The sequence below is a fragment of the Maylandia zebra genome, linkage group LG1, assembly GCF_041146795.1.
Source record: "Maylandia zebra isolate NMK-2024a linkage group LG1, Mzebra_GT3a, whole genome shotgun sequence".
NCBI lineage: Eukaryota > Metazoa > Chordata > Actinopteri > Cichliformes > Cichlidae > Maylandia > Maylandia zebra.
In genome coordinates, this window is record NC_135167.1 from 29,983,044 (window position 1) to 29,996,880 (window position 13,837).

At 43.6% G+C, this 13,837-nt stretch overlaps 1 protein-coding gene across 2 annotated transcripts in view; it reads left to right on the forward strand.

The window, feature by feature from the left end:
• adamts7 (a disintegrin-like and metallopeptidase (reprolysin type) with thrombospondin type 1 motif, 7) overlaps window positions 1-13,837 on the forward strand; it is a 109,031-nt gene that overhangs the window by 76,800 nt on the left and 18,394 nt on the right. For both annotated transcript variants that reach the window (XM_076884639.1, XM_076884641.1), the window contains exons 21-23: window positions 852-1,025; window positions 3,013-3,159; window positions 3,816-3,978. In XM_076884639.1, coding sequence (XP_076740754.1) covers window positions 852-1,025; window positions 3,013-3,159; window positions 3,816-3,978 — 484 coding nt within the window. The remainder of the gene's footprint in view (window positions 1-851; window positions 1,026-3,012; window positions 3,160-3,815; window positions 3,979-13,837) is intronic.

Here is a 13,837-nt window from a genome sequence, read left to right on the forward strand (position 1 = left end):
TCTGGTTTAAGTTATACTAAATTAAAGGCAACAAGAATTGCTGGTAATCCATTTTTAAAGCCATCCATTGACTAACCTGACTAGATACCAGCTTTCTGGGGTGGAAAAAACACATTAAAATCACATTGCAAATAAGCTTCTTTATATTCATGGGTTACCCTAATGAAGGCTACAAGCTAATAAAGAGCAAGACAATAAAGCTGCCCTTTATACTGAAAGTGTTGCTGATGATTCATCCTCTTTAGACTTTCTGCTCTTTGCAGACCTTGGAAGTAAGTGAAGTTGTGCCTTTTCTGCCTTCACTAAGGTGTGAAGCTGATTTCTAACAACAAGTCCGCATCCAGGAGTCAGCTGGTATGTTTTAAGTGTTTACTGTCAGAAGCACTGTGATACAGAAAGAAAAAAACAACACGTTATATTTATGATGTCATTGACTTGCTTTTACAATATCAAACACTGAGTCATTAAACTTCATGCACATCTCACCTAAACACAAAACATATCCCGAAAACTTTACTGAATATTTGCCCCAGGTATCTAGCAGTTAGCTCAAGGCTAACATTACATTGAAAATGGGCTAACACGCTGAAATTGCAGCCGTTTCTCAACTGTTACACAAAACTATTACTGGTAAGCTCAACACAACACATAGTTACTGCTTACTGGCATGTGCTCTTTCAGGCACAACAGAAAAAAGATGAACAAAAAGTGGAAAAGACAACAGTTTGGCTTAAAGGCCTTTAAATGTAGAGAAACTGCAGCAAGTCTGCTGGTACAAAAAACACGTGGTCAAATTCGCATGTGCCAGAAGACTACTCTGTCTCTAATTGTTGGGCCATGTGTTTTCACAGTGCTCCAAGAATTGTGAAGGCGGCATTAAACTGCGGGAGGTTCAGTGCTTTGACCTGAGGGACCAAAGACCCCTTCGACCTTTCCACTGCCGAGCCATGTCCTCCAGGCCCCAAACAACGATGCCCTGTAACCTTCAGCCATGTCTTGAATGGTACACCTCCTCCTGGGGTCAGGTCAGTAATATAAAACAAAGGGTTAGTGACTTTGTGATGAAAAGCAGTTCTGTATACACAGATAAAATTTCTCAATTCAATAAAATTGAAGGCAATGCAACATTAGATTTTATCATTGTAGTGGAAAAAAGAAAAAATCTGAAAGAGTCAGGTGGTAGACACACTGTGTTTGTCTATAATTGCCTGCACTCAAGAATATGACTTTGGCTGCAGGGTTAAAGACAAAGACTTTGTTCTTTTAAGTGGTTTACCTGATAATCTTTACGTAACAAAAATGGTCACAGTTAATGGCTTATCAATGTCGAAGAAGCCTCCACAATTAAATTTTTATCAAATCAATTTTAAAAAATTAGCTTCTTGGAAAGTTTAGAGGGAAAAAAGGGCATTAAATGTCATCTGTAGTAACTCCTTGTTGAATTTAAATTTCTTCTTGCGTCTAAGCTTTGCAGTCATCTCAGTCAAGGCTGTAAGGCTTTACACTTGTTAAGGTTCAAAATTGAGGAAGGAGAGTACAAACCACCCTTGGTCCAGAGGATCTTGGTCAAACAATGATTTTTAATGAACACACGTGTGGGAAGACAACTCTGTACGCCGACAGCAAGTAGTCTTCAACTTAATCAAAGCATGAACAGATATTTTATAGCATCAGGGTTTGATTTACTGACGCCCCTTCATGCGTCACAGATACATTTTATACATAGATCAGATCAACACCACAATGACTTTTAACCCAGAAGATCATCTTCTGTTTTCATGGCTGGTACTTTCCGTTCTTGTCTTAAAGTGAATTGTTCCTCCTTCTTGCCGAGACATGACTAATCTCTCCTCTAAATAAATCTAACTCATGTGTGTGTGTGTTGACCTCACATGCTCTTTGTGTCACCTCTTCACCTACTAACTGTCTGTGTCTCGTCCTCAAATGCTCTTTCTCAATTCACCTGTTGCACTTCTGACCTTTCACCAGACCAGAGGCTCACTAAGACTATGTGTATGTCTTCTACTAAATAAATGTTTTAACCAAGAACTTCTACTAAAACCTTAATATGAAATGACCTGATATATAAGTGTTTTGTAAGCATGTACTGCAATTCCTTCTATGGCTCCAAGTCACTTGCACAATAGATTGTCCGGACATCGCGCCGAACAAAGCTTCCAACCCCCAATTAATTGACCGAGCTCCAACTCTTTAATAAGCACAGATATGCATTGTGTATAAAATAGTCATAACTGCACCTGAAATACAAGGTCAACATAATAACTGTATGCATAACATCTTAAGGCCTTTCTTAAAGCTATCTGTTACATTGTTAAAGCCTCGTCTTAGCCTGCTGCTCAAAATAACTTTCACTTCTGCAAAACTCTCCAAGCCTGTTTCCTGTCCTGTTACTTTTAGCCTTTCTGAAAGACACACTGTTTAAACCTCTAAACGCAATATAAACTCCAGATTATATTATTAATGCAATGGTAATGATGACAATTATTTAACAATAGCAGTAAAATAATTTCCCTGCTCCACACACTTCAAAGTATAAGAGCAGAGCTTCTATTACTTGTACAATATGGCCATGCTCCTCAATATAGTTGACAGATAATAGAGGTGCGTCCACATGGCTGTCATGATTTGGTGTAGGTGTGTTGTGCCAGTAACACAGCCGTGATGTTTTATTTTCTTTTAACAATGCTATGAAAGGCTGTGGTTACACATCTAGATGCTGAAAACCAAAGAGCCTTATAGGTGTCAGGCTGTGGCGTATTTATGGAATCTATTTTCAATTTTTACTTAAGCCATCAAATTATTTTTGTTGTACTCGGTGTTTTTGATGGGGGGGATTACTGTTCTTTTTTAAAATTCGGTGCTGTGTTTTGTGGATTTTTCAACATCCCCTTGGATTTGTTTAATGTCTGAAATCCACAGAATCAATCAGTCAACCTAAACACTGAGATTTACAGCCTCCATGTGTTTGCTGTTGTGCTCTGGGTTGTTCAGTGCTCTGAGGTGTGCGGAGGAGGTCAGCAGCAGCGTATCGTCACCTGTCCAGAGGAGGATCAATGCGACAGAGACCACGAGCCCAGCACCATCCAGTCATGTAATAGCCATCCTTGTGCTCAGTGGCTTACCGGATCATGGGGACAGGTACTACGAAGGCATTGTTGATTGCATTTAAAAACCAAAATCACGAGAACATCCCTGTCGTTGATGAAGCATTATTGCTTGAGGTACGAAAGGATCATGATTAACTCTCATAGAAGGCTACAAAATAATTTGATGTCCATCCTGCTATCATGGATATTTCATACTTCATTTCATACAGCGTTTTTTTGTTTTTTTTCCTGAAGTAGAAATCCTTAAACAAAAATTGCAATCCTATAAAAGAGTTCATTGCAGACTATTCACGGTGTATTGCCAATGTAACCTGGTCACACGACCAGAATCTTTCAGGGGATTTCATGAGACACCCACATGAGCACAAGTGTTTGAGTAGAGTTTAGGGAGAATCAGTAAGGTCAGAATCAGTCAATCGGGGCCAATCAGGAGCGCTGAGGCAGTGTAGCCTCTCAGATTCACCTTTTAGATTGAGAATGTCAAAAATATACTATCCTCCTAACTGACAGCTGAAGCAGTTCTGCACGTCTTGTAATAGTCTAACTGGTGTCAGTTGAAATGTGGCCCTTAATTGTCAATCATAAACTCGGAGAAGAGTTTGGGGAACACTGATATTATTGTACAAGATAAACGTTGTTTTACTTGCCTTTAAAACACATTAAAATTGTTTCCCTTTCTTCTTGCAGTGTTCAACTTCTTGCGGAGTTGGAGTGCAGCATCGACTTATTAAATGTGTTGACACCAGGGCTGAGACAGATGGAGAAGTTGATCAAGCTCAATGTCACCACGAGCCACCGCCTGAGAGCACCCGAAAGTGTAACACGCAAGAGTGTGAGAGCGTACAGCCTGGTGAGTACGTTCAAAAGGAAAAAATATGGTTATTTGGTTAAATATTTCCCCAATTCCACAAAAGTTGGGACGCTGTAAAAAATGTAAATAAAAGCCGAATCTTATATGTTGTCCACAGTACAACATATAAAACAGTCAGTGTTTAAATTAAGAAGATGTGCCATTTTAAGCATCTCCCCTCAGTCGGTAAACATCTGGGAGCTGTGGAGACCAGCTGCTGGAGTTTTGGAGATGAATGTTGGTCCACTCTTGTTTGATAGAGGATTCTTGCTGCTAAACAGTCCCGTGTCTTCTTTGTCGTATTATTTGTATCATGATGCTCCGAATCTGGAGTCTTCTGCTGCCAAGCCGTGCCACGATAGCTGCAGCAGGCACTTTTGTTTAGCTTTGTCTAGCTTAAACGCACACAGCCTTCCCTGGAAAAAGACATTATGGAGGATATTTTCCTCTAAAGCCGTTATATACCTTTTAGCACTGATGGCCCTTTTGTAAACTGCAAATGTCATAGGGACTGTTGCCTGAGAACAAGCCAGATGGTCTCTTTCCATCCATGTTTTCAGAATTTAAAAAAGTGTAAAAACATAAAAATAACTAATGACAGAATGGTTTTCTAGAGAAGACGACAGCATTTCTGGATTGTGTTCACCTTTGGCTGCTTGTCTGCACAATAAAGGTTTAACCTGCATAGTGAACCCTGTTGGGATATATTACTGCCAAATTCAAAATGAGCTGAAATTATGTATGAAATAGTAAAATGTCTCACTTTAACCATGTTTTCGATTGTGATTAAAATTTGCTCTCAGGAGGTTTCCAAATCATCCATTTGTTGCCATTTACATTTTACACGGTGCCCCAACTATTTTGGAATTAAGTGTTGCATAATGTGTGTTTATGTTTATTATAATGATTATCCAGCTAATCCTCTATTTATGTAACACACTAACAGAATTATTGTGATAATCAATGATTACAAAGAGCACTTAAAGACTGTTGCGCGCCTGTTGCAGACGGTTCAATTAAAAAGATTAAATTAAAAAGATTGTGAGGATTAACAGATTTATATTTTGCTGCTGCCAGCAAGTGTAGTTGTTCTCACTAAGACAGGATTTTTTTTTAAACCTTCCCTAAATATTATATGTCAGTGTTAATTCAATTTTAAGCCTGTTTGAGCTGATTAATGCCCTGTCAGGGTGCTGGAGTACAGAGCAGGAACATCAAATCTCAGCTCCTTTTTTTTATTAGCATAGTACTGGTTTATTGAGTAGTGCACGTGATTACAGCATATCAAACTAAAACCAGTGACTCATTGTGTGCTAGCTAACATGAAGTGGAGAAAACCTAATGATACTACACTTTAAATGTTGACTTATGATATTTTTTTAAATATGACATTAAAGGATGTTATTGTAAACAATGATTAGGATCACTAAGGAAACATAAAAGCAACAAAGCTTCAGTCATGACCTTTTTAAACAGATGATATTGAAGGAAATACTGAAGATGATGAACAAAAGAAATATTAACTAAGAATGATCAAAACACACTGCCAATGTCCTGCAGCCATTAAATATCTTTGTGTGATCGGCTCCAGTCCCGAGCTAATCTGATATTTTAAATAAGTAGAGGAAACTGATTAAGAAGCAGATGTGGGTTGTTTTTTGGTGTGTTTCCTTTTGTGTTTGATAGCAAATAATTGGTTCTAAACATGTTAAATTACTCAAAATGTCATATTATGATTTTTTTTAAAAGCGCTCCAAAGCAACGATTCTCTTGTTCCAGCTGAACCAATCAGCTTTTTTACAGTAGTTGCACGCCAAATGGCAAAATGTAGGTCTGCGTCATGTATTGTGACAGAACAAACTCATATGCAACACGTGATCAGACAGAAATAATGTGTAATTTACATGAAATTCAAATCTAGCATCCACCACTGCTTCTTCTTCTGGGTGTGAGGGTACTGGTTAAAATGGCAATTACGTGGAGCTTCAGCATGAGTTAAGATTGTAATTCCGACATAATCTCCAGTGACATTAAGGCGGAACAAAATGCATAAGGGGTTAAAAGAAAACAAACCCAGTGATGTGGGTGACTTAGTTTTATGTGATGTCTGTTTCTCGCAGTTGAGCCTTGCGTGGCTAGATAGCTGGCTCAATTTCCCACCTGTATTGTGCCATCAAAATAGTGATGAAAATAATAATAAAATTCAATTACAATTGTTATTTATAGTACAAAATAATATAAGATAAGATAAGATAAGATAACCTTTATTAGTCCCACACGTGGGAAATTTGTTTTGTCACAGCAGGAAGTGGACAGTGCAAAAGTTATGAGGCAAAAACTAGAATACAACAAGAATAAATACAGTACACAACTGTACAGAATAGAATAAAATAAAATACTATACACAGTAGAATAAAATAAAATAAATATACAATAAGATAAAAATAGAATACAAATACAAATACTATATACAACTGAGTAAAAATACAACGATGACAGAAAGGATTATTGCACTTAGTATTATTGCATATGTATGGATGTGTGTGCTTGATCAGTTAAAGTCTTTATTATGGAGTCTGACAGCAGTGGGGAGGAAAGACCTGCGAAATCTCTCCGTCCCACACCGTGGGTGCCGCAGTCTCCCACTGAAGGAGCTGCTCAGTGCTGTCACAGTCTGCTGCATGGGGTGGGAGATGTTGTCCATCAGGGATGACAGCTTAGCCGCCGTTCTCCTGTCACTCACCACCTCCACTGGGTCCAGAGGGCATCCTAGAACAGAGCTGGCCCTTCGGATCACCCTGTTCAGTCTCTTCCTGTCCCCAGCAGAGATGCTGCCGCCCCAGCAGACCACGCCATAAAAGATAGCAGAAGCCACAACAGAGTCATAGAATTTCTTCAGGAGTGGGCCCTCCACTCCAAACGACCTGAGTCTCCGCAGCAGGTACAGCCTGCTCTGCCCTTTCCTGTAGAGGGCGTCTGAGTTATGAGTCCAGTCCAGTCTATTGTTCAGATGAACACCAAGGTACCTGTAGCTGTCCACAGCCTCAATGTCCATACCTTGGATGTTCAGTGGTTGCAGTGGAGAATGCTTGTGCCTGCGGAAGTCTACCACCAGTTCCTTGGTTTTACTGGCGTTGATCTGGAGGTAGTTCAGCTGGCACCAGTCCACAAAGTCTTGGGTCAGACCTCTGTACTCCTTGTCGTCCCCATCAGTGATGAGGCCGACTATTGCAGAGTCATCAGAGAACTTCTGCAGGAAGCACTGGGTGGAATTGTGGGAGAAGTCTGCAGTGTAGATGGTGAAGAGGAACGGAGCCAGAACCGTTCCCTGTGGGGCCCCCGTACTGCAGACGACCCTGTCCGACACACAGCCCTGAGTCCTCACATACTGTGGTCGGTCACCTCACCTCACTCCTCACTGGAGTGGACCATCACCTCACTACCTGGATCCTGGACTACCTCAAGTCCAGGATCCAGGTAGTGAGGTGATGGTCCACTCCAGAGTTCACCAGCTTGTCCTTTAGAACCGAGGGAAGAATGGTGTTGAAGGCACTGGAGAAATCAAAGAACATGATTCTCACAGTGCTTCCAGCGGTCTCCAGGTGAGCGAGGGAACGATGTAGGAGGTGAATGACGGCATCATCCGCTCCAATGCCAGGCTGGTAGGCAAACTGAAGTGGGTCCAGTGATGAGCTTATTAGGCGCCGAAGCTGAGCCAGGACCAACCGCTCCAGGGTCTTCATCAGGTGGGATGTCAGAGCCACCGGCCTGTAGCTGTTGAGGTCCTTGGGGCGTGAAGTCTTTGGCACTGGTACAACACAGGAGGTTTTCCAGAGCTGTGGGACTCTTCCCAACCTCAGGCTCAAGTTGAAGAGGTGCTCCATCACCCCACACAGTTGGTCCGCGCAGGACCTGACGACCCTCGAGCTGATGCCATCTGGACCCGCTGCCTTCTTGCCATTAATCCTCCTCAGTTCCCTCCTAACCTGGGTGGTTGAGAGAGACAGGCTGGAGCCTTGTGTTGAGTGTGTATTGGATGCTGTTGTTGGGGGTGGGGGGGAGTGAGCAGGGTGAATAGAGGAGGTGTGAAGTGTCTGAGGTGGAACAGCAGCAGTGGGGGTGGGTGAGTCTGCAGCCGATGTTGCAGACTGCCTCATGGCTGAGTCAAATCTGTTGAAGAAATGATTCAGTTCATTTGCCCATCTCACATCCCTCCCAGGCAGAGAGTTCTGCTGTTTGTGGCCCGAGATGGTTCTGAGGCCTCTCCAGACTTCACCAACGTTGTTTTGTTGAAGCTGGTTCTCCATCTTCTGCCTATAGCTCTCCTTCCCATTCCTTATCAGTCCCCTCAGCTCTCTCTGCACCCTTTTCAACTCCTCTTTGTCTCTGGATTTGAAGGCCCTCCTCTTCTGCTTGAGGACGGTTTTAATTTCTGGGGTAATCCAAGGTTTGTTGTTGGAGAAACACCGTACAGTCCTGGTAGGTACAGTGTTATCCACACAGAAGTTTATATAGTCAGTAATGCATGTAGTAAGGCTGTCGATGTCCTCACCGTGGTCATCACAAATCACCTCCCACACAGTCGACTCAAAACAATCCTTAAGAGCCTCCTCGCTCTCCTCTGACCATCTCTGTACTGTGCGGGTGGCTGGTGGCTCCCTGCGCACTAAGGGCTCATACACAGGGACAAGGTGCACCAGGTTGTGATCAGATCTGCCCAGGGGAGGGAGAGGTGATGAACTGTATGCCTCTTCTGCATTGGCATACAGTAAGTCCAGTGTTTTATTGACTCTGGTTGGGCAGGTCACAGGCAGGCACAGGTCAGCAATTTCCCCACGGGGCTCAATAAAGTACAATAATGTACACACTTTCTTCTTTCTTCTTCTTCTTCTATACTGGGTGAAGGTGGGCAGTGTGGAGTCCAGTGAGGCATGATTGAAGTCCCCTGATATTATGAGAAGGGCTCTCGGTGATTGTGTTTGCAGTCTGCTGACCACAGAGTGGAGAGAGTCACAGGCTGCATCCGCGTTGGCCGAGGGGGGGACATACGCTGTTATCGCGATAACATGCGAGAACTCCCGGGGCAGGTAGTACGGACGCATGCTAACGGCTAACAGCTCAATGTCTCTGCTGCAGAGTTGCTCTTTTACAGTGATGTGCCCAGGGTTACACCATCTGTCGTTCACAAAAACTGCCAGTCCCCCTCCTTTCCTCTTACCGCTGTCTCTGGTCCTGTCCGCTCGCAGCAGCTGGAATCCCGGTAGTGTCACGCTTGTGTCCGGAGTTAGCAATGTTAGCCACGACTCCGTTAGCATCATGATGCTACATGATGCTACATTCGATATACAAGGTGATATCGAAGCAAATCTACAAAAAACCGTTGCAACAGAGGATCTATCAGCGTTTCTTTAATGGTGCCACATCACAAAATAAGTGGAAAGACTGAGTACGTTAGCCTGAAAGGCCTTCTTTGTTAACCGGGCACGCACAAGATGAACTGAAACTTCCTTTTCAAACGAAGCCAAGAAGGAGATATTTACATTCAAAGCTTCCATTCAAAACTGGAGAATTGCTGGCTGTGCATCATCTTCTTTTTTTTTTTTACTCATTCTTGTTGGATCAAAGTTTTCACTTTCGATCTTTTTTATTAAGTACATTCTGGCTCTACAATAGCCTCTCATTACTGTAGGTGATTGTAGACGAAGGTCACCTACACAGAGTGAGGTATAGCAGCCGTTTTATAACATAAGTGGTTCTCTCACTCCCAACTATTCAGTGTGTACCTGTGAGGTGAAGCATGCCCACTCACACCTGGTTATGCTATAACAGTAGCGCTGAAGGTGTTTAGTGTAGAACACGCTTTTATAAAAGGCACTAACCTCCAAAGACTGTCCATCACTACTACATCTCCTGTTTACATGCGTGTCTTCTGTCATTAAACAATCACCCGTTGGGGAGTTCCGGTGAATATGGTAGGCTAGAAGACGTGCTTTCACTGTGCTCCCGCTCCCACCTGTACTTATCACAGTGTAATGCGCACTACTGTCTATATTTTTACCTAAACTAGTGACTGAGAGCTTTGGGAATACTCAGCAGTCCTAAATACGCTTTTTGGAAGTTAAATAATGTCGAAGCAGACGAAGATACAATCTCGAAAGACCACGGCCGTCGTGATGAACAATGCTAGCCAAACTGACATGCTAGTAGCAATGGGCGACCAGCCCTCGCCCCCGGTGGACACCGCAACTCTCGTCCGTGAGGTGACCGATAGCATCAGTGAGGTAATTGACCAAAAACTGTCTGCACTGTCGGGGACACTGGAGAAAATCTCGTCCTCGCTGGAAAACGTCTCCAAACGCGTCACGGAGGCAGAGCAGAGAATCTCAGATATGGAAGATGGGGTGACTGACCTCGCGGGGAGGCTGGCTGAAGCGGAGGGGAGGATTAAGGTTATGGCAAAAGGTTTGGACGACTTAGAGAACCGCAGCAGGCGCGACAATATTCGCATCATTAACCTGAAAGAAGGTGCGGAGGGTGAGAGCCCTACTCAGTTTTTTGAGGCTTGGCTGCCTGACACACTCGGGCTGGGACACAGCTCCGCGGGTAAAGCCCGCATTAAAATTGACCGCGCACACCGGGGCCTCGGCCCGCGGGGTGCTCACCCCAGGCCGGTGATCATCAAGCTCCACAACTCCGGAGATAAACAGCGGATTATGGCTGCAGTGAAAGCGGCCCCCGAACTCCACCACGACGGGCAGCGGATCTTCATACATCAGGATTTCTCCTACGCGATCCGTGAGAAACGACGGGGATTTAATGCTTCTTGCCGTGCCTTAATCGACAAGGGCATCCGCTTTAGGATGCGCTATCCAGCGACGCTTGTGCTGACTTACAATGGCAATGAGCACAAGTTTGAATCGCCTAAAGATGCACAAAGTTTCATCAATGCGCTGGATTAATAGATGCTTGCCCCGTACAAACTGTGGCACTGCAGGACTTAACTGGGACCGTGTCATTGGACGCCTGAGTCCGCAGCGTTTAACGCAGTTTGAGGAGGCAGAGACGGTTTAACGGGGAAAATAGCCTAATTGTTTACTCAGTCTCTAATTTTGATTCACAACTGACAGTAACCCGATTCCATTCAGGTTTGGGGAGCGGGGGCGGGGTTTTGCTTTGTTTTTGTTTTTTTTTCTTTTTCTTGTCTTCTCTCTCCTTCTCTCCCGTGGAGTGAAACTTCTTTTGGCTGCACTGGGCTTGTGACACCACCCGGTGGGTGGCATTTTCATTTTTGTTTGTTTCTTGTTTGTCTGTTTTTGGTCCGTGATACCTTGACGTTTATCTTGATTCTGTTATTGTATGCAATTTGTTGTGTGGGTGAAGGTTCCTTTGCCATCTTTTTGTGATGGTTTTGTTCATGTCAGCACGGCCGGTTCAGGCCATGGGTTAAGTCTTTCACATGTCTTTTATTATGATGGCTCTTTCTGTTTGCCTTGGGTTGACGATTCTTGTCCAATGACAGATTACTTTTGCAATGAGTAACACTAAAATTATTACTCTTAATGTCAAGGGAATTAACCACGTCATTAAGAGGCGCAAGATAATTTCCTTACTCAAAAAAGATAGAGTGCAGATTGCATTACTGCAAGAGACTCACCTCACAGATTCCGAACACCTAAAACTCAAACGTGATTGGGTGGGACAAATTTATTATTCCTCCTTTAACTCTAAAAGTAGAGGCGTCGCAATATTGGTCCATAAAAATCTACCATTCACGCTACATACTATTGTAAGGGATACGGACGGACGATTTATTTTGATTACTGGGCTTCTATATGGGGAATTAATTCTATTGGGAAGTGTTTATGCACCAAATACTTTTGATAGATCGTTCTATTCAAATTTTCTGGCAAAAACCTCCCCTGTGTGTCCGAACCACGTAATAATTGGTGGGGATTTTAATTGTGGCTTGAATCCTGAAACTGATTATAATCCACCAAAATCTCAACCATCTTCAAAAATGGCAAAGGCTACAACGGACCTCTGCTCAGATCTTGGTCTCTTTGATGCTTGGAGAGTTTGTAATCCACATGTGAAGGACTTCACATTTTTCTCACGCCCCCATTTTTCCTTTTCCAGAATTGACTACATGTTTGTTTCTGGATCTGTCCTTGACAGAACCCGGGGCTGTTTGATCCACACATGTGCGCTTTCGGACCACTCATCAGTTTCAATGGAGCTATCACCACCTTATTATGACCCTTCGTCTAGACATTGGCGGCTAAACCCAGCTCTCCTTAGTGACCCTAAATTTGTAAAGTATTTAGAAGATCAGTGGGAACTCTATCTTTCTACAAATGACTTACCGGGGGTTAGTGCTTCTACTCTATGGGAGGCGGGTAAGGCATTTCTCAGGGGCTCCGTTATCTCTTTTACCTCGGCAAAAAAGAAGAGCAGCTTAGCCAAACAATTAGTGCTTGAACGCGATATCACTGACTTGGAGAGGGAGTTTAAGAAATCCTCGTCTATTTCTGTGCTTCGGAAGTTGGATGCAGCTAGATCGGCCCTGGACCAACTGTTAACTCAGAAAGCGGAAACTGCAATATTCTATGCGAAGCATAGATTATTTGAATCAGGCAACAAACCTGGACGCTTGCTCGCCCGACTTGCCCAAGGGAAACGGGGCTCTTATGCAATACCCTCTCTAAAAGATAAGGCAGGTGTCTTACAGTTTGAGGCTAAACTTATCAGCAAAATAATGAAAGAGTTCTATCACGACTTATATTCCCCTGAGTGTCAAAATACTGTAGACGCCAGGAAACTGTTTCTTGACACTGTTAACCTCCCTATACTGTCAGAGGAAAGTCGATTGGATCTATGCAGCCCTATCAGGGTGCAGGAGGTCTTGGATGCAATTAAATCCTTACAGAGTGGGAAGGCTCCGGGCCCTGATGGGTTTGGGCCAGAGTTTTATAAAAAAATGGCCAAACATGTGGCGGGTCCTTTGTTGGGAATGTATACAGAATCTCTTGAGAGGGGCGTGCTTCCACCCACCCTAAACCTTGCCCATATATCCCTGATCTTAAAGAAGGATAAACCCGCGGATCTGTGTACATCCTACAGACCTATAAGTCTACTTAGTGTGGATTGTAAGATTCTGTCCAAAATTTTATCCAGACGTTTGGAGGAGGTTCTGCCGGTTCTGATAAAGCCTGACCAGACGGGATTCGTCAAGAATAGATACTCCCGCTCCAATGTCCACCGACTCATAAATGTTGCGCAGTTCTCTCAGAACACCAATTATAGGGCTCTTGCGATCTCTTTGGATGCTGAGAAAGCATTTGATCGGGTGGAGTGGGAGTATCTATTTGATGTTTTGGACAGGTTTGGTTTGGGATCTGAATTTGTCAAGTGGGTCAAACTGCTGTATGGGGCCCCAGCTGCAAGGGTCTTGGTTAATGGCTCGGTCTCGGATGTCTTCCCACTGGGTAGGGGAACGCGGCAAGGATGCCCCCTCTCTCCCCTGTTGTTTGCACTTGCTTTGGAGCCACTGGCAGAGGCTATAAGAACTGATCCTGAGATCTGTGGGGTGACCTTGTCGAATACTGAATACAGGATTTCCCTTTATGCAGATGACGTGCTGCTCTTTCTCACTAAGCCAGAAACTTCTATTCCTGCACTGACACATATCATCAACCAATTTGGCCTCTTCTCAGGGTATAAGATAAATTATGATAAATCTGAAGCTTTGCCACTGGGTGACGGGGGGAGGTGGGACGCTCCTCCTAATTTCCCTTTCAGGTGGTCGACCACAGGTTTCACATATTTAGGTATCAGGGTGACCGCAGACACAGCGGAGTTG